The sequence below is a fragment of the Eublepharis macularius genome, chromosome 19, assembly GCF_028583425.1.
Source record: "Eublepharis macularius isolate TG4126 chromosome 19, MPM_Emac_v1.0, whole genome shotgun sequence".
Lineage (NCBI taxonomy): Eukaryota > Metazoa > Chordata > Lepidosauria > Squamata > Eublepharidae > Eublepharis > Eublepharis macularius.
This window is the reverse complement of record NC_072808.1, coordinates 6409788-6429695: the sequence shown is the minus strand read 5'-3', so window position 1 is coordinate 6429695 and position 19908 is coordinate 6409788. Positions and strand designations below refer to the sequence as shown.

The 19908-nt window shown below is 46.0% G+C and overlaps 1 protein-coding gene across 1 annotated transcript; it reads left to right on the top strand.

Moving 5' to 3' along the window:
* The first annotated feature begins 947 nt into the window (after positions 1-947).
* On the top strand, positions 948-19390 carry SMUG1 (single-strand-selective monofunctional uracil-DNA glycosylase 1). Its single transcript, XM_055003554.1, has 3 exons — positions 948-976; positions 11547-11809; positions 15518-19390. Exons 2-3 carry the CDS (start codon positions 11558-11560, stop codon positions 16046-16048), a joined length of 783 nt encoding a protein of 260 aa, XP_054859529.1. The 5' UTR covers positions 948-976; positions 11547-11557; the 3' UTR covers positions 16049-19390.
* The last annotated feature ends 518 nt before the right edge of the window (positions 19391-19908 follow it).

The window sequence follows — 19908 nt, the reverse complement described above, 5'->3', positions numbered from 1 at the left end:
AAAAATTAATTCATAAGTAGGCTCATAGATTTGGGATGCGCTTATTGAACACAGTGGGTCCAAGCAAACATGGTTGGACCTAGACAGTAAAATTTACTCACCTGGGAGTAAATTACATTTTGTTGTATTTGCTCATATGTGTAGGATTAATGGCCTGGATGTATTGAATTATTCCAGTCCTCTTCCGCACTCAGTTCACTACGTTATCTGGTTCCTGGTGCAAAGAATGGGTACTTTGCAAACACTGATTTATTTATGTCATTGACAGTGAAATCCTAAGAAAGGTTATTCCTGTCTAAGCCCATTGAAGTCAATGGGCTTAGACTGGAGTAACTCAGTTTAGGATTTCACTGTTATAGTCCGCCTTTCTCACGGAGACTCGAGGCAGATTACACAGTGTGAGACCAGTACAGTCAGTTTCAAGGATATTTCCATAAACAACGCCATAGGGCAAATAAACACAACTTTACAAAGACGTAGCATTAGTAAGAATCCAATACAGAGTTGAAGAAATGCTGAAAGAGAGACTTTGCTGTTTTTTATTTTTTTTAATTACTTTACAAATTCATGGAAGATCCCTGGATTAAATCGAAACTGCAGTTTTACGTATAAACCCCATTGAATATTAGCGGAACTAACTCCACTTGCGATAGCGTTGCAAATTTCGCCTAACATTTCTAACCGTGTGCAATCCTAAAAACAGTAGCTCCAGTCTGAACCCACTGAAATCAATGGGCTTAGACTGGAGAAACTCTTCTTCAGATTGCAGTGTCTGTAACCCAATTCCTCCCTCCCTGCGGTTCTTTTACCCTGGGAACTTCATCCCCCAGATATCTCAGCAAGCATTTTTTCCCCCTTCCGATGGACACTGGGAGTTGTAGTAACAAGGAAGAAAAACTAGTTTGGGAAGACTACAGTTCCCAGCAGCCTGCAGGAGAAATGCACGAGGAAGGGGGCCCTGCGTCAAGGGTTGCAGGTAAAGTGGGTCGGCCGGAGAGACAATGGAGGGGGGCGAAGGGATGAAATAGGAAGTCTTAATTTCCTGTTTGTGTGTCTTAGACCGCGTGTGTTTGTTCTTGGCTGATCAACCTTTTCTTTCCCCCTGGATAAGATGTGCAGCTCCCTGAATATAAAGACATAAAATTGCAGCAAAACTCCATCCTGTATTCTGCACTGGCGTGTCGGGGCAAAAGGACCAAAGATCTAGGGTTGCCAACCTCTAGGTGGGACCTGGAGGTCTCCCGGAATTTACAACTCATCTCCAGACAACAGAGATCAGTTCCCATGGAAAAGCGTTAGTTTTGGAGGGTGGACTCTGGCGTTATACCTCTCTGAGGTTCCTCCTCTCTCTAAACTCTGTCCTCCCCTGGCTCCACCCCCCCCCCAAATCTCCAGGAATTTCCCAACTCTGAGTTGGCAATCCTACAAAAAGCCTCACCACCTCCCCCTCCTCCACTGCCCCCTAGCAATTAGTATTCAGGGGGTTGCAGCGTGGAAGCTCCAAACTAGTCACTACATCTTGAGGCAGAGAGTTCCATAAGTTAATTGTGTTGCTTGTTGGGTCCCAGCCCCTCTGAATGTAATCCAGCATTCTTCTCTCGACAGAATGCCTTTGGGAAGCTGGCAATTGGAGAATGGGATAGAGTTAGCGCTGTCCTATTCTTTGCCTGGTAGTCTGAGGTATACTGCCTTTAAATATGGAGGTTCTTCTCTTTCTGGTCCTAGTGAACAGCTGTTGAGTGACACAGCCTTTATACATTTGCTCTGCAGTACCTACCAGGAGTTTTTTCTTGGCTTTCTGCAAATGATGCAAAACTGTATTATTCAAAAAAACTTTTTACTCAGATAGGAGGGCGGTATTGTAGGGAGGGGGTCTCAGATGCTTTGCTAAAGAGTTAGGGACCATAGACTTCACCACTATGTTGCCTTACATATTATCTGTTGCTTTAAATATGTACTCCTGTATACTACCTGTGCTTCATGTGGTCTAATGTCAGCCCTAGAATTGCTTATGTTCTGTTTCAACATTTCTTCAACTCTGTCTTGGATCCTTGCTAATGCTCTGTCTCTGTAAACTTGTATTTATTTACCCTATGGCATTGTTTATGGAAATGTCCTCGATACTGTATGGAAATTCCTTGATAATAGTAAAGAGTCCAGTAGCACCTTTAAGACTAGCCAACTTTATTGTAGCATATGCATCTGACGAAGAGAGCTGTGGTTCTCGAAAACTTATGCTACAATAAAGTTGGTTAGTCTTAAAGGTGCTACTGGACTCTTTACTATTTTGCAACTACAGATTAACACGGCTAACTCCTCTGGATCTATGTCCTTGATAATGATTGTACTTATCTCACACTCTGTAATCCGCCTTGAGTGTCAATGAGAAAGGTGGACTATAAAGGACACAAATAAATAAAGATAAGTAAAGGTAAAAGACAGACAGCGCACTAGATCTTAAATGCTGTAATCCTGAGCACGCTTACTAAGGAGTAAATTATATACCTTAGTTGGATTTTCTTCCGAGTGCAAATTCCAGAGGGATGGCCTATTTATTTATTTAATATGCTTTTAGCCCACCTTGCCTCCAGGACGCTTAAGGCACCATACATCAACATACCAGATCTTAGTTTGACACTTTAACCACTGCGCCAAGGGTAGGTGACCATTGGATCTGTCTGTATTAATTGCACAGAAGAGGGAGTTAGAGCAGTAAAGGGGAAAGAAAGTGATTAACTATTTGGAACAATTGTTACAAGCACAGGATATCCCCCCCACCCCTTTCTTTGAGTTGGTTATCCCAAAGCACTGAACTGCCTCTGCAAGTTTTGGCCTGCTACCATAATTTATTTATTTATGTCATTTATAGTCCACCTTTCTCACTGAGACTCAAGGCGGATTACACAGTGTGAGATTAGTACGGTCAATATCAAGGATATTTCAATAAACAATGCCGATCTCTAAGCAGGTTTGTGTGAATTCTGTGCTTAAAAATCTAAATTCTGTGTTGCTAACCCGAACTAAAGAAGAAGAGAAGCTGAACTCTGCAACGTATAAATATGGCATATTAAGAACATTTGCACAACCATTTGTATTTTACGTAATGACACCTTTTTACTATTTTAAATCATTTATTCTTCTGGCCATGGGGAAAAGCAGCACACTGGATTCCTGGCTCCTGAGCATTGGCAATCATGCGCTGTTGCCAGTGATCGGGGGCAGAAAATTTCCCAGTGCTGTATTTTCCCATAGAAATGTTTCCGCTTCACATACATAAATACAGTCTGTTTATCTATAGTTGTCAGGGCTTTTGTGCTACAAATCAATCATGTTAGATGGGCTACATGTGGGATGTGAAGCATGGACAAACCCCAGCGATTTTGCATGGCCCAGCGTTGTACATGGTGCATTTACCTTCTTTTGCTCGCATTTAAATGTTCTGGAAAGTTTTCCAGTTCGAATTTTCCTGGCAAACCCACGTCACCGGTTGCTGCTACCAGTTTGTGAGATTGAATCAGGCATTGCTCATGCCGTTCCAAGCAGAAGTTCCAAGCCTAGAAACCTGACTTCTATAAAAAGGCAAGCTGAGATTCTCAGGAAGCAGATTTTATTCCCAGTCCCATGTTCTCCAGCCATGTGTGTGTATGCCTACAGATTAACAAGGGGAGTTACATGGAATCTACCCAGGGGTCCTATCGTAGAAAAAGAGCTGGAGGAACTCATTAGCATAACTCATTAGCATATGCCACACCCCTTTCCATCACCGGAAGTGTGTCATTAGTATAACTGATTTGCATATGCCACACCCCCTGACATCACCTATTCTGGCTGTTTGGGACCCAATCCTGGCCATTCAGGGCCGAAATTGGTCCCAAAATGGCAAAAAGGGGCTGAAAATGGCTGAAAAGGGGCCCAAAATGGTCAGGATCAGGCCGCTGATGAGCGGGAGAGTGATCCACCACTCGTCAGAGGCCCAATCCGGGCCATTTTGGCCCCAATCCAGGCCGAAACGGGCCCCAAATGGCTAAGAGTCTGGTGGGCGGGGCCACCTGACATGTGACCTCTTTGGGGAACTGCCGGAACTGTGTTCCTGTGCGTCCCTCCTCGAAATGAGGCCTGAATCTACCAGATCTTAGCTGTTCAAGAGGAAAAGGAAAGAATCTCTGGTAGAAAAGCACGTACTCAAAGAAGAAGTCTGAGCCCTGCTGAACTCTGTTGCATACAGCCCTGGCAGCCCCCTCTCCATGCTGTATAGCAGCTGGCTATTATCACCCTGCCCAGAAATAGTTTGTTGAAAGCCTGTTACTGATCAATTTGCCTGTTCCCCCTCCCCTCCCCAAATTCAGGGAACATGAGAGCACAGCTGGTTTGTTTCTAGGTTGCTTAAACTATCACACATTAAGACTTCGGGGGCAAAAGCAGAAAGAAACCTGTGGCCATCTTTATTGCTTCGTTCCAGCATATTTGGATTTGGTGGGCTGGTTTGGTACTTCTGAACTATGGAAAGCACATGGTATGCATGCTGAGACTATGCATTTTGGGGAGGGGGTCCACTTAGCGGGCTACCAGCACAATCCTATGCAGAGTTACTCTAAGCCCATGATGCATGGGATTGCACTCTGCATGGGATTGCACTGTAGGACAATGACAGATCACTGCATAATCCACATTGCAGGTAGAGGTGTCCTCTTTTCCCAAATCGGCTTCATTTACATCCAGCGACGTGCTATAAGGTACCATAAGGAGAATCCAGGAAGTGTGGCAGGCCTGGGAATCTCCCAGAGAAGCTTTCATCAGGTCAGATTCTAGTTTATGAATACAAAAGACACGAGATTCTCAAGACATGAGACGCCTTGGTGCGTGTTCGTCAAGTGTAGGGAGATGCAAAGTTAGCCGGGACGTGTAGTTTAAAGAGAGAGAGCCGGCGGAGATTGCTCCTCAGAGGGTTTGTTAATTTCATCTTTGCTGACGGAAGGCTCTATCAATTTCACCTCTCCAGTTTAAAACTGTGTGGGATTGCAACCAGAAGACAGGGAGGAATGGAAATGGGCTGCAGCTGCCTTCCAGAGCCTGGAGAGGTTATCATGGGCTGAAGTTTCCCTTCTGGCATTTCACAACCCTTCACACAGCTCCAGCGTATAGCAAAGCCTTTGCCCTGCCGCCGGCTCTGTCTTTTTAAACTACCCTTCCTGGCTAATATTGCATCTCCCAACACATGTTCTTCACATGTCAGATGTCTCGTGTAGACAAACTCTCTGTCTCTGAAGCTTTGGGGCCTGGTAATTGCTGCATTTCCAGTTCAGTGCTGTAGCTTGGGACGTGCATCTCCTCTTCCCTCTATGTGAATTTGGGAGGAGGGAGAAGCAACATGGACAGCAGTGTCCCTTATCAACGTGGTTGAGAGATAGGGTTAGCACAGACTGAAGCCTTCCTGTCACTGTGTCATGCCCCCAAAATAGATACCATGTGGATCTTAATCCTACCCTACAAAGCAAGTCTCTGTGAGTTGTTTCAAGAATGGATAATAATAACAAGAACAAGAACAACATTCAGTTTATATACCACCCTTCAGGATGACTTAACACCCACTCAGAGTGGTTTACAAAATATGCCACGAGGAAGAAGTTCTGATGTTGGCTTATCTCTGAGTCAACCCTTAGTAGGAGGTGGTGCTGTGGTTTGCTGCAGTAGCTGGGGGAATGGATTTTCCTTTCCTGGAGGTTTCCGTCTCTGGGTTTCTCTTTTCCGAAGCTAGTTTCTAGCCCTCTTGATTTTAAAATGTTTTTCGTCTTAAATACAACAATCCGTCTTAGAGGTTCTAGACCCCTAGTGCTTCCAAATTTCAAAACTTAATAGATGATTTTTTTTTTAAAGTAGTAAATGCTTGCAAAATTATTAGATCTTCTGCCTAAACCACCAAGCGGGCATTCCATCAGCTAAGCATCACTGAATGGATATAGTTTCAGTTCTCGGTGAAACCTCAGTTAAGGTTGCTGTTTTATATGAGGACAAGAACCCTATGCTTTTAACATCTGTGTCAGGAGATGCTTCACCTGTTGAACTTCTGCCCTCAAAACTTCAACTATCCATTCAGTGTCATACTAAGAGTCTCTCTACATGAGATATCATGTGTAGGGAGATGCAATGTTAGCTGAGAAGTGTAGTTTAAAATGACAGAGGCTCTGTCAATTTCACCTCTCTGCACAAGGATAGTTTATAAAGACAGAGCTGGCAGAGATTGCTCCTCAGAGGGTTTGTTAATTTCATCTTCGCCTCCCAAAGGCTCTGTCAATTTCACCTCCCCTTGGGGGAGGCAAAGATGAAATTAACAAACCCTCTAAGGAATGATCTCCGCTGGCTCTATCTTTTAAAACTACCCTCCTGTAAAGAGGTGAAATTGACAGATTAGGCTTCCCAGCTAACATTGTGTCTCCCTACATTTGAGCGTCCCTGTGTAAGATGCCTGATGTAGAGAGACTCTGAATTGGGCCCCGTACCTGTATGTGGAGGGAGAGCCAGTGTGTGGTGTAATGGTAAGTGTATTAGGTAAGGATCTGGGCGACCCGAGTTCGAATCTTCTCTCTTTCATGGAATCTCCACTGTGCTCGCTGGGTGGCTTTGGGCCAGTTACACATTCTCGGGGTAACCTACCTCACAGGGTTCTTGTGAGGATAAATTGGAGGAGAACAAAACAAAGGACGCCACTTTGTACCCACTGGGGAGAAAGGCAAAAAAAAAAGTCACAATAGCCTTCAGATCTTTGCATAAAAAGTATTCTTCTCCTCCATAGTTCTGAGGACTATTTGCATGTTCCCATCTCACAAATCGAGCATGAGACTTGTGTCTTTGTGATGGGTACAGAAGAACCAGTGACGTTGCGCGACAGAAACCTGAGGCCTAGACAATCCTGTTCACCTGCTGGGGCAGTGCCACCTCCCGAGAAACCCTTTGTAGGTTTCCTTTCCTCCAAGCCACTTGTTCAATGCTCCGCCATGCTGGGATTCCATCGGCCCACGAATAGGATGTTGTTAATTTGTGCACTGGGAGCGTGCAGTTCTCAGGCTGTTAATGTCCGGAGCCTCTGAGATTTACGCCCTGTGCAGTTGGCGAGGCAATTAAATTTCCCAGCCGCCGTGGCCTTTTATGAGATGGAGTTCCTTCTCAGGTTTTGAAATCAACCAAAGATTTCAAAAGGCCCCCCCGTTTTTCACATGCTGTCTCTCTAAGGAAGGGAGGGGGGTTAAATGAGTCAAGATTCTTCTCTTCCTCTCCGTTCTGTCACCAAATAACTTTTTTTGTTCCCGATTCCTTTCTGTGCCTTTCCCTCTTTCCCCCCACTCATGTGTCAAACAGATCTTCAGCATGTTTTTAATTGCTAAATAGCAGCCATGAGGCTCTTGATTTCTTCTAATGCCATGGTGTGGGGAGAAGAAGAGGAGGATTAACTCTTAACTATTTTGCCAACCTCAGATTTATCTTTGGAGCTGCTCCTGGTGTGTTTATGTGCTTCCTCCAATGGGGAAAAAAGCAACTTCAGGGAGCGTTTGAGGTCTTGAAAGTAGCAGAGGGTGGGGAGAATTAATCGCTTTCTTTCCCTGCATCAGATTTGGTGCATGGCTGTTTGTTAGCAATAAAAATGAGTTGGAAAAGCAGCCGCAGAAAGTTTGGTTTGTGCTCAGTAGGTGTGTGTAGGAGTACAGCTTCTGAGAGCTAAGCTACAAGAGACGAATTACATGAGGATGCACAAGTGAAGGGAGTCGCATTGTTAGCTGGGAAGCTGAGTTTTAAAAGACAGATCGAAACACTTTGTCGATTTCTCCTCTCAACAGAGCCTGCAAAGATAGCTCCTCAGAGGGTTTGTTAATTTCCTCTTCTCCTCCAGAAGGCTCTGTCAGTTTCACCTCCCCTTCTAAGAGGCGAAAAGGAAATTAACAAACCCTCTGAGGAGAGATCTTTGCTGCTCTGTAGAAAAGGGAAATTGATAGAGCCTTCCGATCTGTCTTTTAAAACTTAACTTCCAGGCTAACGTTGCGACTCCCTTCACACTTCTCTTGTAGTTTAGCTCTGAGAGGTCACTTTGAGAACCCAAATGAAAGAAAAAAGTTTCTAGCTTTCACGTTTGCTAGTGAAACACCGTCAATCCTTATCTCCTTGCAGTCTTTACGGCAAATCGCTTTGACTGGAATGCTGATATTTGCACTGTGGCAGCAGCCTGTGTTTATTTATTTACTTCATTTATACCCCACCTTTTCCCCCAGTTGGGACCTAAAATGGCTTTTGATATTCTCCTCTTCTTCCTTTTGTCTTCACAACACCCCTATGAGGCAGGATAAGCTGAGCGTGTGACAGACTCATGGTCACCCAGTGAACTTCCATGGCAAAGTGAAGATTTGGAGCTGTCTCTCTCAGATCCTAGTCTTAACCACTACACTAACCACTACACCAAGCTGGCACCACATATTAGTGTGTGTAGGAGTGTCTCTTGGCACATTGTGTGTTTTCAAGTCCCCACAGTGCCAAAACAGTTGTGGATTCAAGGAAAATGTCTGTAGCGTAGCTTGAGAGACTGGGCTGTGGAGGTGGTCACCTATGTTGTTGTGAAACATTTTGAGTGGTAACCAGGGCTCATTTTGAGGAGGAATATGCAGGAACGCAGTTCCGGCAGTTCCCCAAAGAGGTCACATGACAGGTGGCCCCACCCACCTGACTCTCGGCCATTTTGGGCCCATGTCAGCCTGGATTGGGGCCGAAATGGCCCAGATCGGGCTTCTGACGGGTGGTGGATCACTCTCCCACTCAGTAGCAGCCTGATTCTGACCATTTTGGGCCCCTTTTCATCCCCTTTTTGCCATTTTGGGCCCAATTTCAGCCCTGAATGGCTAGGATTAGGTCTAAAACAGCCAAGGTAGGTGATGTCAGGGGGTGTGGCATATGCAAACCAGTTATGCTAATGACACTTCCAGTGATGTCAAGAGGCATGGCATATGCTAATGAGTTATGCTAATGAGTTCCTCCAGCTCTTTTTCTACGGAAATGACCCCTGGTGGTAATCATAGCTGAAGGGTGCGCGACACCCCTAAAAATATGCCGCTCTGCACTGCTGGTCTAGTCAAGATGACACTGTGGTTAAAACATGAGATGTTGCTTAAAGCTCAACGTTAATTCTGACTTCAGATGCAAAAAAGGCACCTTTATGTGACGGTGCTAACAACGTGTGCGGTTTAGCCTGCAGTTTAGAATTTGGAGTTGTGCTAAAAACATGTGCAATTTAGAATTTGGAGTTTTCAGGATGCAAGTTTGGAATTTGGGAGGGGGATAGAGAGGGGCACAAATCCATGAACAATTCTGCTAATGCTCCAGTGTGCATGCCACATCACCTGCCATGGGTCCCTCGGTGAGTTAACGCTCTCTCCATCAAAGTACAGCTCTCAAATTTTATTTATTTTCCTAGATTGCAAGTGAGCGCACGTGCAGAGGTGGTTGCCTTCTTTTCTTTTTTTTTTAATCACAGCACAGTGCATTTATAGGTTATTTACAGTAATGTTTTGTATCTTGAGTGAATGCTTTACTAATTATGGTAATAAAAAAAGGCAATAAAAGGAACATTCCCCGTGGAGGAATATATTTGGAAGCCTCGCCCGGTTCACTCGGAAGCGGAGCTGTGATAGAAATCGCTCATCCGCTCAGTGGGGTAAGAAATAAGGCTGTTACGGAATGGGCTGTTTTGGGTTGCGGCAGGACGTATGGCGCTTTTCAGTGAACAGGGCTGGGTGCCAGTTCTGATTGCAGATTACCTGGATTGGAAGAGGAAGGAAATAAAAGAGCTCGGCCCTGAAGTGTGGATTCTGGAGGGTACTTGATGACCGGGGCCGGTTCTCTGGCCAAGCCACTGCTTTGGACAGCACAGGCAGTGCCCTGGGAAAACTTGTCTGGCTCTCAGTTATCAGTGGCTGCCTGTGTGTGTGTGTGTGTGTGTGTGTGTGTGTGTGTGTGTGTGTGAGAGAGAGAGAGAGAGAGAGAGAGAGAGAGAGACTGGCAGGCAGGGTTAGTCCTTCTGCTGACTGGGCCCAAGCCAAGTCCCCATAGCAACACTACCTAGACCAAGCTGCTCGCAGTGCAGCCCCAGGAGATGGTGAGTTCTGAGGTAACAGAATACCTTGGATGGGCCTTTTGGTTATCATATGGCTGCCAGCCATTTTAGGCTTGCCACCTTCTGTTCTGGGAAGAAATTTAACAGGCAGAAGGATTCTTCTCATGAGGATACAGCAAGGGTGGGGGAATATCACCTGTTGCCTTTCTACCTGGTGTACGGAATAATTCTGTTCTGAGGAATAATTCTGAGGGGAAAAAATAGAGAAAGGTCAATCTTAAATCTTGTTTAAGATTGATTATTTATTTGTTAGGCTTACAGTCCGCTCTCCCCGCTAGCACAGCCTCAGAGCGGATCACAACCCAATTTAAAGTACAATAACAGCGTGCAATAAACAGACAGTGCAAAAGTAAAAACAGAGGCTCAAAAACAGGCAGCGTATTGCACAATCCCACATAATCATTGGGTCCACGGTGGCTGGTGACAACAACAGATAACCAAAACCCTAATAAGAGGCTGAGAATTGATCATTCCATTCAGTCACTTGACCAAACTGAAATGCACTGATATTGCATTGTGTAGAGGCGCCATTTTGAGGTTCCCAAGTAAGATGGCTACTTTGAGATGGAAGGAGTTTAACGTTGAATAAATGAACGCGACTCGTCATTGTTATAATTTTTTACTTCATCAAATTGGAATATTCCCTATTGCAGGCTCACAATGGTGTCAAAATAGCTTCCAAAACTCACTGGTTTGCCTATCTTACTTCCAATGAGCCCTCAAGTGTATTGTGGTCCTTCCTTACTGGTAGTCAGCACTCTGCTGGTTTGATCTACTTTGAATTGCGGAACTCGCTGCCCCAGGATACAGTAATGGCCACCAACTTGCAAGACTTTAAAAGGGGAGTGGACAGATTTATGAAGGATGGGGCTACCCATGACTAGTCATGGTGGATATCTACTCCTTCCAATACCAGAGACAGTTGTGCTCTGAGACTTTTTTATGTCGTAGTTCCTTATATTGAGTCAGACTAGTAGAATATCTAGCTCCAGGGTTTTAAGCAGCGGGAGGGTTTCCCCCCAATCAGGCTACCTGAGATTGTTTAAATGGAGGTGCCAGAGACTGAACATGGGATTTTGTGCATGCATATCTGGTGCTTTACCACTGACATCAGTATGTCATGATGATGTCTGTTCACTGCCTTCACTGTAGTTCATCACTATACCAGAGGTGGGAATGAGGTATCAGGGCTGGCTCAATCCTGAATGATGGCGGATCAGAAACTGTTACTGCAATTGAATGCTTATATAATGCCAGGCAGTATCCTGGGGCTGTTTATGTTTGGAGCTAGAGCACATCTTATAATCTCTCAAGGACGAGAGACCTCCTGTCCTGATGCCAACCAGTCACTCATGCCATGACATAAGATCTGATGGGAGTTTCTCTTATTTTCCAGATGCAGTTCTGATGAACTCTTCAGACGGTCTCATGAACTTCTTGAAAGGAGACAGCTTGGCTGAGAAATTTCTCCACATAGAGAGGGAGCAGACCGTACGCCTGAAGGAGCTCACCTTCCTTGACCCTGTCCAGTATGTGTACAACCCGCTAGATTATGCCTGGGAACCCCACCAAGACTATGTGCGTAAATATTGTCAGTCGCAGAAAGACGTGCTCTTCCTTGGGATGAACCCGGGGCCCTTTGGCATGGCCCAGACTGGGGTAAGAAGATGAATCAGAGTGGGTTGGTTCATCTTGAACTTGACAGGGTCAAGTCTTAATCTGAGTCAGAGTTTAGCTGCAAGGGCTGTGTCTTAGAGCCAAGCTACAAGTGACGCCTGACACAGGTTGGACACTTGTCAGCTTACCTCAAGTTTTGATGGGAAATGTAGGCGTCCTGGTCTTGCAGCTTGGCTCTCCATTTAATTGAAGTTTACAGAGCGGCAGTCTATGGGAGGGAGAACATGCGGTCAAGAGGGGAGTGCAGGCGTCAGGGTCTCGCCGGGCGCCCCCCTTCCCCTCTGCTGTGTTTATGTATGTGGGTTTCTGTAAACTTCAATTAAATGGAGAGCCAAGCTGTAAGACCAGGACACGTACATTTCCCATCAAAACTTGAGGGAAGCTGACAAGTGTCCAACCTGTGTCAGGCATCACTTGTAGCTTGGCTCTTAGTTTCACAAGTCATTGAATTACCTACTTTCAGAGAAGGGTGCCTGTGGCATATATGAATGCTGCTGTTGGCTGTGTCTCTTCCCAACCAGCCTCCTTTCAGGGCGAATAATTCTACTGTTTCTTGGCATCAGAAACAAATGGATTTTCTGCCCTTGGAAGAGGTCACCTGCTGAAGATCTGTATGAGTCCCTGCCTGAAGCATGCCTTCTTCCAAACAGGAGACATGCAGCCACTCAGCATGAGCATGTGTGCTCGTGGAGGCAAGACCAGAGCACTGTGTGAAACTATGCGCTAGCTTAAATAACAAAAATATTCAGGGCAGGGGGGGGTGGATTTGTTAGAATGACATGTTTCTCTGTTTTTTGATTCCGATTAATAGTGTGTTTCCTTTATCGGGAATTTGGGAAATCCGGCTGTGTGCATTTTGTGTCCAGTCAACTGTAGCGTAGCACCTGCTGTGCTAATAAAAACAACCGCATGCGAGCCAAGTCAGCTACAAAATAAAAAATTATAGCGGATTTCTAACTCGTTTCCGATGTGGCCTCGTGTGCCGATGAGATTGCCTGTTCCTGAAAGTTACCTGCTGACACTTGTATGATGTTGACGAGTGTTAATGAAGGGTCTCCGATAACAGCGATGCGGTTTCTTGTGTTCCAAGGAGCTTCACAGTCCCTGTCCGTATGAATTTCTGAACTGGATAACTCTGTTATCTCTCTGGTTTCTTGCAAGCGCCTCGCGGGGGGAGTTGGCATTTCACGTCTTCTCCAGTTGTAGCTGAGTCAACACCCAGACTTTCTGCTTTGATGGTGTGCCAGGAAGGGAGAGGAGAAGGAAACAAATAGTGTGGCGAGGATCTTGCCAAGATAATCGGAAGATGAGCTTTAAACATGTGTGGGTGTATATGTGTAAATTGACTGATTTCCCCTGGATGCCAGAAGTATTTACTTTTATAGGCTATGTAGACAAAATACTGCTAAAGGCCCCGGGAGGGTCTGCTTTCACTTAAGCTGTGATAGCACAGGAATTAGGTTCCACATTTCAGTGAAACAGCTTCTGTTTCCTGGGGAATGTCCATATTTTTAGACTTAAACTGGTTTAATAATCGTTTTCTCTCTCCAGGAGACCGTAGAAATTCTAGTTCTGTGAACGAGGGGCAAACGATCTCTTGACAATGAATTCTCAGCACCCTCACCAAACTGTAATTTCCGTGGTTCTTTGAGGGGGCAGCGTTATGGTTAAATGGGTGTGAATCCAATTTAAACGTGTAGTGTAGATAGGCCCCACCTAAAGGCCTAGCAAAATGGCTGTGAGGGAGATGGGGATGAAGAAAGGACTCTATAGACTGCTGGGGGCCCTGAAGAGGACAAAATGTATCTCTGTGTACAATGGCTGCGGGTATCCTTCTCTGGATTCTTTACCACAAGGCCTGAAAGAGACAACAAGATCACAGATCTTCATTCAACTGCAGAAGGCAAATTGTTAATATGTATATCCCCAGTACAGACTGGGGTGCCATGTGGAGTTAGGGGTACCATTCCCCCGCCTGGGGCGGGGGATCCCCTGCTCCCACTCTTCCCTCCCCGTGCCCACTTACTTGGCTGGCAGGGGAACACGAACCCCAGGGTGCCCCCCGGGTGGCACGGCATGCCCCAGGGCAGTGTGGCGCGCTCCCGCGCCAACAGCAACCTGAAATGCACCCTGCAGTGGGCCTGTTTTGGGCCCATTTGGGGCTGAATCGTGCCCTTTGGTGAGCGTGGGAGCGCCCTTCAACCTGCAGGGCCGTTCTTTGACCCTGCGTGATGATGTCACTTCCCGAAACTGACATCATCACGCAAGCTGGAAAGAATCTCAGGAAGTGGCAGGGTAAAGCGCCAGGCTCCCAATCTCCCACCAGGGGAGTCAAGGGAGGGGACCTGGCAACCCTATGGAGTGGAGGTGTAATCTTTCAACTCCTGATCAGCTTTGCTAATAAAAAATGCTCTACTCTTTTATCCATCCCTCTTTCACACACGCCGTCTAGTCACGTGTTCTCAGATTATGTTGAGTGGCCTGGAAAGGAGGGCTTGTGGAATGGCCAAGAAATAGCTGGTTTCTCTGCAAGAGGTTTGGCTATCAGTGCGGAGCCCTGGGTTGAGTGTCAGGCTGGGGTCTGAGAGAGACAGATTCAAATTTCCACTCTGCTGTGGAAGCTGGATGGGTATCCTTGGGCCAGCCATTCTGTCTCACCCTATCCTACCTTGCAGGGTTTCTTGCAAGGATCAGATGAAAGAGGGAAGAATAACGTCTGCAATCCCGAGCTCCTTTGAATAGCAGGGTAACAGTGTACTAAAGAGAGACTAAATAAATAAATGCTCCTTGAAGAATGGATTGGCCTTTGGCTCCATGTTGGGGAAGATGTGTGTTAATGTATCTGCTTTTCTTCTTCCTGGATTTAACTGCTTTTGGGCTCCTGTGGGATGTTTCTGGGATTAGTATCACTGTGGGAATTCAAGCCCTTGTGCAGATTTATTGGCTTCCACCACTGATATCCTGCTAGAAGGATATAGACAAGCTGGAGCGAGTCGAGAGGAGGGCAACGAAGATTATGAGAGGTCTGGAGAACAAGTCCTATGAAGAAAGGTTGAAGGAGCTCGGTATGTTTAGCCTGGAGAGGACTGAGTGGTGATACGATGACCATCTTCAAGTACTTGAAGGGCTGCCATATAGAGGATGGTGTGGAGTTGTTTTCCGCTGCCTAAGAAGGTCATACCAGAAACAACAGCTTGAAATTAAATCAAAAAAGTTTTCGGCTAAACATTAGGAAAAACATCCTGACAGTTAGAGTGGTCCCTCAGTGGAACAGGCTTCCTCGGGAGGTGGTGGGCTCTCCTTCTTTGGAGGTTTTTAAGCAGAGGCTAGATGGCCACCTGACAGCAATGCTGATTCTGCAAACCTAGGCAGATCATAAGAGGGAGGCAGGAAGGGTTACATCAGTGCTTAGTTCTCGTGGCCCCTTCTTACATCCCCAGGGTAACGCCAATAGCCACCTTGGGGTCAGGAAGCAATTTTCCCCAGGCCAGTTTGGCTAAGGATCCTGATGGTGTTTTGCCATCTTCTGGGCATGGAGCAGGGGTCACTGGATATGTGTGGGGGAATGAGAGGTAGTTGTGAATTTCCTGCATTGTGTGACCCTTGAGGTCCCTTCCAACTCTATGATTCGATGATTCTGTGATTCTAGTGCTGTTGGATTCCCATGCCATGGTTGTTATTTCCCTACAGGTGCCCTTTGGAGAGGTGAAGCTTGTCCGAGACTGGCTTCAGGTACGTGGAGAGGTGTTTCGGCCAGCGTGTGAGCACCCAAAAAGACCAATCCGGGGCCTGGAATGCCCCCAGACGGAGGTGAGCGGTGCCCGCTTCTGGGGCTTCTTCCGTTCTGTGTGCGCTGAACCCAAGGTGTTTTTCCACCACTGTTTTGTTCACAACCACTGCCCGCTGCTCTTTATCAGTCAGAGTGGACGCAACCTGACCCCAGCGGACCTGCCAGCTGCTCAGCGGGAACAGCTCATGCAGGTCTGTGACGATGCCTTGTGCGAGGCTATAAAGTTATTGGGCGTGGCTATGGTGATCGGCGTGGGACGCTTTGCCGAACAGCGGGCCCGCAAAGCCCTGTCGGCCGCTGGCATTCCAGTGCGAGTAGAGGGAGTGATGCATCCGTCGCCGCGCAACCCCCAAGCGAACAAGGGCTGGAATGCCATCATCAGTGCAAAACTGGAGGAACTCGGTGTGATGAGCCTGGTCACCAACTGCTGATCTGTTGGTGGAATCAAGATCCAGAAAATAACTGGATTTCCCTTGCAGCTTGGGACACGTTTCTAATGAGATAGCTGTGGGTTTGAGAACCTAGAAGACTACCGTTGATGCTACCTCCATTTTTTATTTTGCTTCCATTTACACTACAGTTCTTTGCATTTCTGAAATCTACTTCTTCAGAAGGTCCCAAAACTGGACCTTCTCTGGGATTTGGGTTTCGAATCCATTTCTATATATGTTGGTGCTAAATCTTATTGAAAGTGATTTCTGGCATCTCTCAGTAGTGCCTCACTGCCCAGTCCGGTGTCATTGCTTCTTCTGGGTTCTCCAGGTTCGAACTCACAATAGCTAAGCCAAGTGACTAACCTGGCTGCCCATCTTGATCCCATGTTCTGACTATGAGAAAAAGCAGTGAGCTTCTCTCTCCGGGTACATTCCTCTTCTGATCTGTGCTCTCAGGACTTCCTACTTGGACATCAAATCTCTTAACAAGGCAGGTGGCTCAAAAGCCAGTCTGCTCTTCTCCAGAAAGACCCATAAGGCTGAAAGATCCCTTCCTTTCTCCACCCACTTCTGAAGAACAGCAACTTGTTAGCAAATGGACAGAGAAGAAGAAGGCCTTTGGAGAAAGGAGAAATGCTGTCCTTTGATGCCCCTGAGCTATCCTTCTCAAACATGGAAGGATGTGTGGTTGGATTGAAGAGCGTTGCAGGGGGAAGTCGGTTCCTCTTTAATGGAGTTTCCACTTCCACCAACACAGAGCCCTAAACAGAGACTGCCTTCAGTTTGTCCTGGAAAACAAACTGTCATAAATGCACCCTTGTTCTCCCCGTTCTGGAACAGATGACGGATTTTGCAGCTCTGTCCCATGGTGGGGCCATTTGCTTTTGACAGTAAGGGCCAGCATGTGCAGAACGAGCGCGTTGAAAATGTGGGATGTGTAGTGAATCATGCAGGCTCAAGCACGTTCCGAAGCAGTCCAACTTTCCATTCCGCCGTACCCTTGCCATGCTGTTGCAGAATCAACTTTTGGCAGCTTTAGGGTAGTTGCGGGTAGAATTGAAAGCTCAGAATGCACAGACTTTGCTGGTGCGGCCATGCGAATTGGCATTCGCTCTGAACAGAATGGGATTGTTCCCTTGTGGCTTCAAGATGTCACTACATACATGACCTTGGTTGTCCTTGTGTGATTTTGCCATGGTAGGGCTGCCAGGTCCCTTGAGTCCTCCAGTGGGAGACCGGGAGCCTGACACTTGCAATATGGTGGCTTCAGTGTCTTTCCGGCATGCATGATGACATCACTTCTGGGAAGTGATGTCATCATTCGGGTCAAAGGGCAGCCCAGGAGCGCTTGAATTGCCCCCTCACGGGCTCGTTTTGGTCCCAAACGGGCCCGTTGTGGGGCATGGAAGCATGCTGCGGTCAGGCATGGGGGCACGCCACGCTGCCCAGGGGTGTGCTGTGCTGCCAGGGGGCACCCCGGGGAGCACCCCCCCACTGGCCAGGTAAGTGGGGGCAGGGGGAGGATGTGGGAGCAACAGATGCCCTGCCCCAGATGAGGGAATGGCAAGCCTATGCAATGGCATTCTGCGGCCATAAGCGTCTGCAGTCGTCAGCAACCCGATTCTGATGGCAGAGCCATGTCTTTGCGGGGCCAGATGAGAATCCACATCTACTTCTTTGGAAGTAAATCTGCTCAGGCAGTTTGGAGTTTCTTTATTAGGAAGTGGGATACCTCTTGCAACATAGCTGGACTTTTAAAGGGAGATTATCATCTTCTCCTCTTTAAAAGTTGTGTGGCCAACTTTTGTGCTAGATTTTCTTTGACCAATTTTAGAGCAGTAGAAAAGAGCAAGATTTTTGTTCGTCTTAGAGGTGCTACTGGACTCTTGCTCTTTTCTGCTGCTACAGACAGACTAACACGGCTACCCATCCTGATCAATTTTAGAGCAACAGCGTTAAATAACACTACGATTTATACAGAGCCAGGGTGGATTATTTGTTGTTTAGTTCCATTGGGGGCAGGGGCAAGGGGTGTTAGTTGAAGTGTGCAGAAATCATGATTAGTTTCAAGTTCTTGCATCTCTAGTTAAAAGTATCTTGGGGCCTAGTTTAGATAGGATGGTAGCAGGCAGCCCTGCTTTCTTAAAACCTAAGTTTGTCCCAATCATAGGCAAAGCAGGAGTGAGGATTTTTAAATCCTCAGCCGCCCTGAGCCCATCTGTGGGGAGGGCGGGGTATAAATAAATAGATAAATAAATAAATAAATAAATAAATCAGAAGGGATACAGATGCTTTTCTCCAGTTTGTTGGCTCTTCTTTCTCATGTGTTCTTTCTGCCCTAAAACATTTCACATTATACATTAGGGGCTGGTATCATTTCATAACCCAAGAGCCAAGCGTTTGTCAAAACTCAGAGCAAGAGCACAACAGAGAGCCAGATGAGAAAGCCCACTTGAGTAACTGAAATGATGTGGTTTAACATTACTTGATTTTGACACGTTGGTTAATAGTTAATGGGTTTCTGCAGCCCAAACACTACTTGTTGTGAGTCCTTTAGTAGGAGTTGTCACACGTGAGGTTGTGCAATACAATAATCAATATACACAGGAGCCCAATTATTTTAGGGCAGTGTCATAAATCTGCACGTGGTGTGCACTGAGATTACTGGCAACCATTCACATCTATCATTTTCCTTTCTCTAAAGCATTTCTAAAAAGCCCTTCAGTCTCATAATAATCTTTGCCAGCCATTGCCTTCAAATACTAGTTCTTCCAGCATCCCACCTACCCTGCCCATATACTTAAAGAGTTTGTTTTCTTTTTTTAAAAAGCCATCTTTGGCTGTGTAGAGAACCAGATTTGGCTCTAGAGCCACAGTTTGCAGACCTCTTTTATACATCATTGGGGCAGATTTGGATTTAATCAAATGGAGTCTACTGTTGATACCTTTAGTTCGGCCCTTGGGTAGCAGGGCTAGGGACAGACTGTGCCCGAGATAATGAAGAGCCGTTACAATACTGGGTGAGTGGGCCAGTTTAAGGTGCAGTTTAAGGTCGAGTTACATGTTCCAAGGATGTTCTTCATCTAAAGGAAGCTACTTGTGAATGGGTTGGGGTTGGGCAGCCACAAGCTCTCCCCCAGGTGGGAGGATGGCAGGTGTCCCACATCCGGGGCTGGCTGCAGCCGACCCAGACAGTATGTTTCTTTTTCTTTTCTAATGAAATCCTGCAAAATTTTGTTTGATATAAGCTTTGTTATGTCATGTTTTCACTAATTTGTATATGTTTGTATTTGTAAATTTGTAAGTTTAAATATATAAAAACCATTTTCTATGATGTGATCATGTCTACATTAGTTTACTTCTTCATTGATTTTGGCTCCTTCCCAGACTTGGGCAAAAAGGGCATTTTAAAGCAGTCTTTCTTTCCACTGTTGCTAATTTTTATGCTTCAGATTGAAACAGCTGTGGCTTTTCTTCTAGGAATCGGAACTCGCTGTCCGCCCGCAGTATGAAATTCCACATGGCTGTGCTAGCCTGTTGTGGCAAAAATAAACATTTTGTTACGCCTGAGAAACCAATAATTTTAACAGCGTCCTCTTTTGTGGACTAGAAGGCAGTTCTAGTCTACAAATATTTATGCTGTAATAAATCTGTTAGTCTTTAAAGCACCACAAGAGATTCTCATTCTGCTTTTACAGTTTTCAAGTGACAGTTCTTATTTGAAATCAATGCTTGCATCTTCTATAGTACTGATGGATTTTGTTCATTTTTTCAAATCTGTTTTGGGTTTGGTGTCTTGCTGTGCCATTCTGCGTTCCATATGATGGGAAAAAAGAAAATACCAATGGCTTTTAATG

Coding starts and splice junctions, on each gene's coding strand:
- SMUG1 (XM_055003554.1), top strand. CDS start 11,558: ATGAACTCTTCAGACGGTCTCATGAACTTCTTGAAAGGAGACAGCTTG. Junction 11,810..15,517: donor TTGGCATGGCCCAGACTGGG/GTAAGAAGATGA, acceptor ATTTCCCTACAG/GTGCCCTTTGGAGAGGTGAA.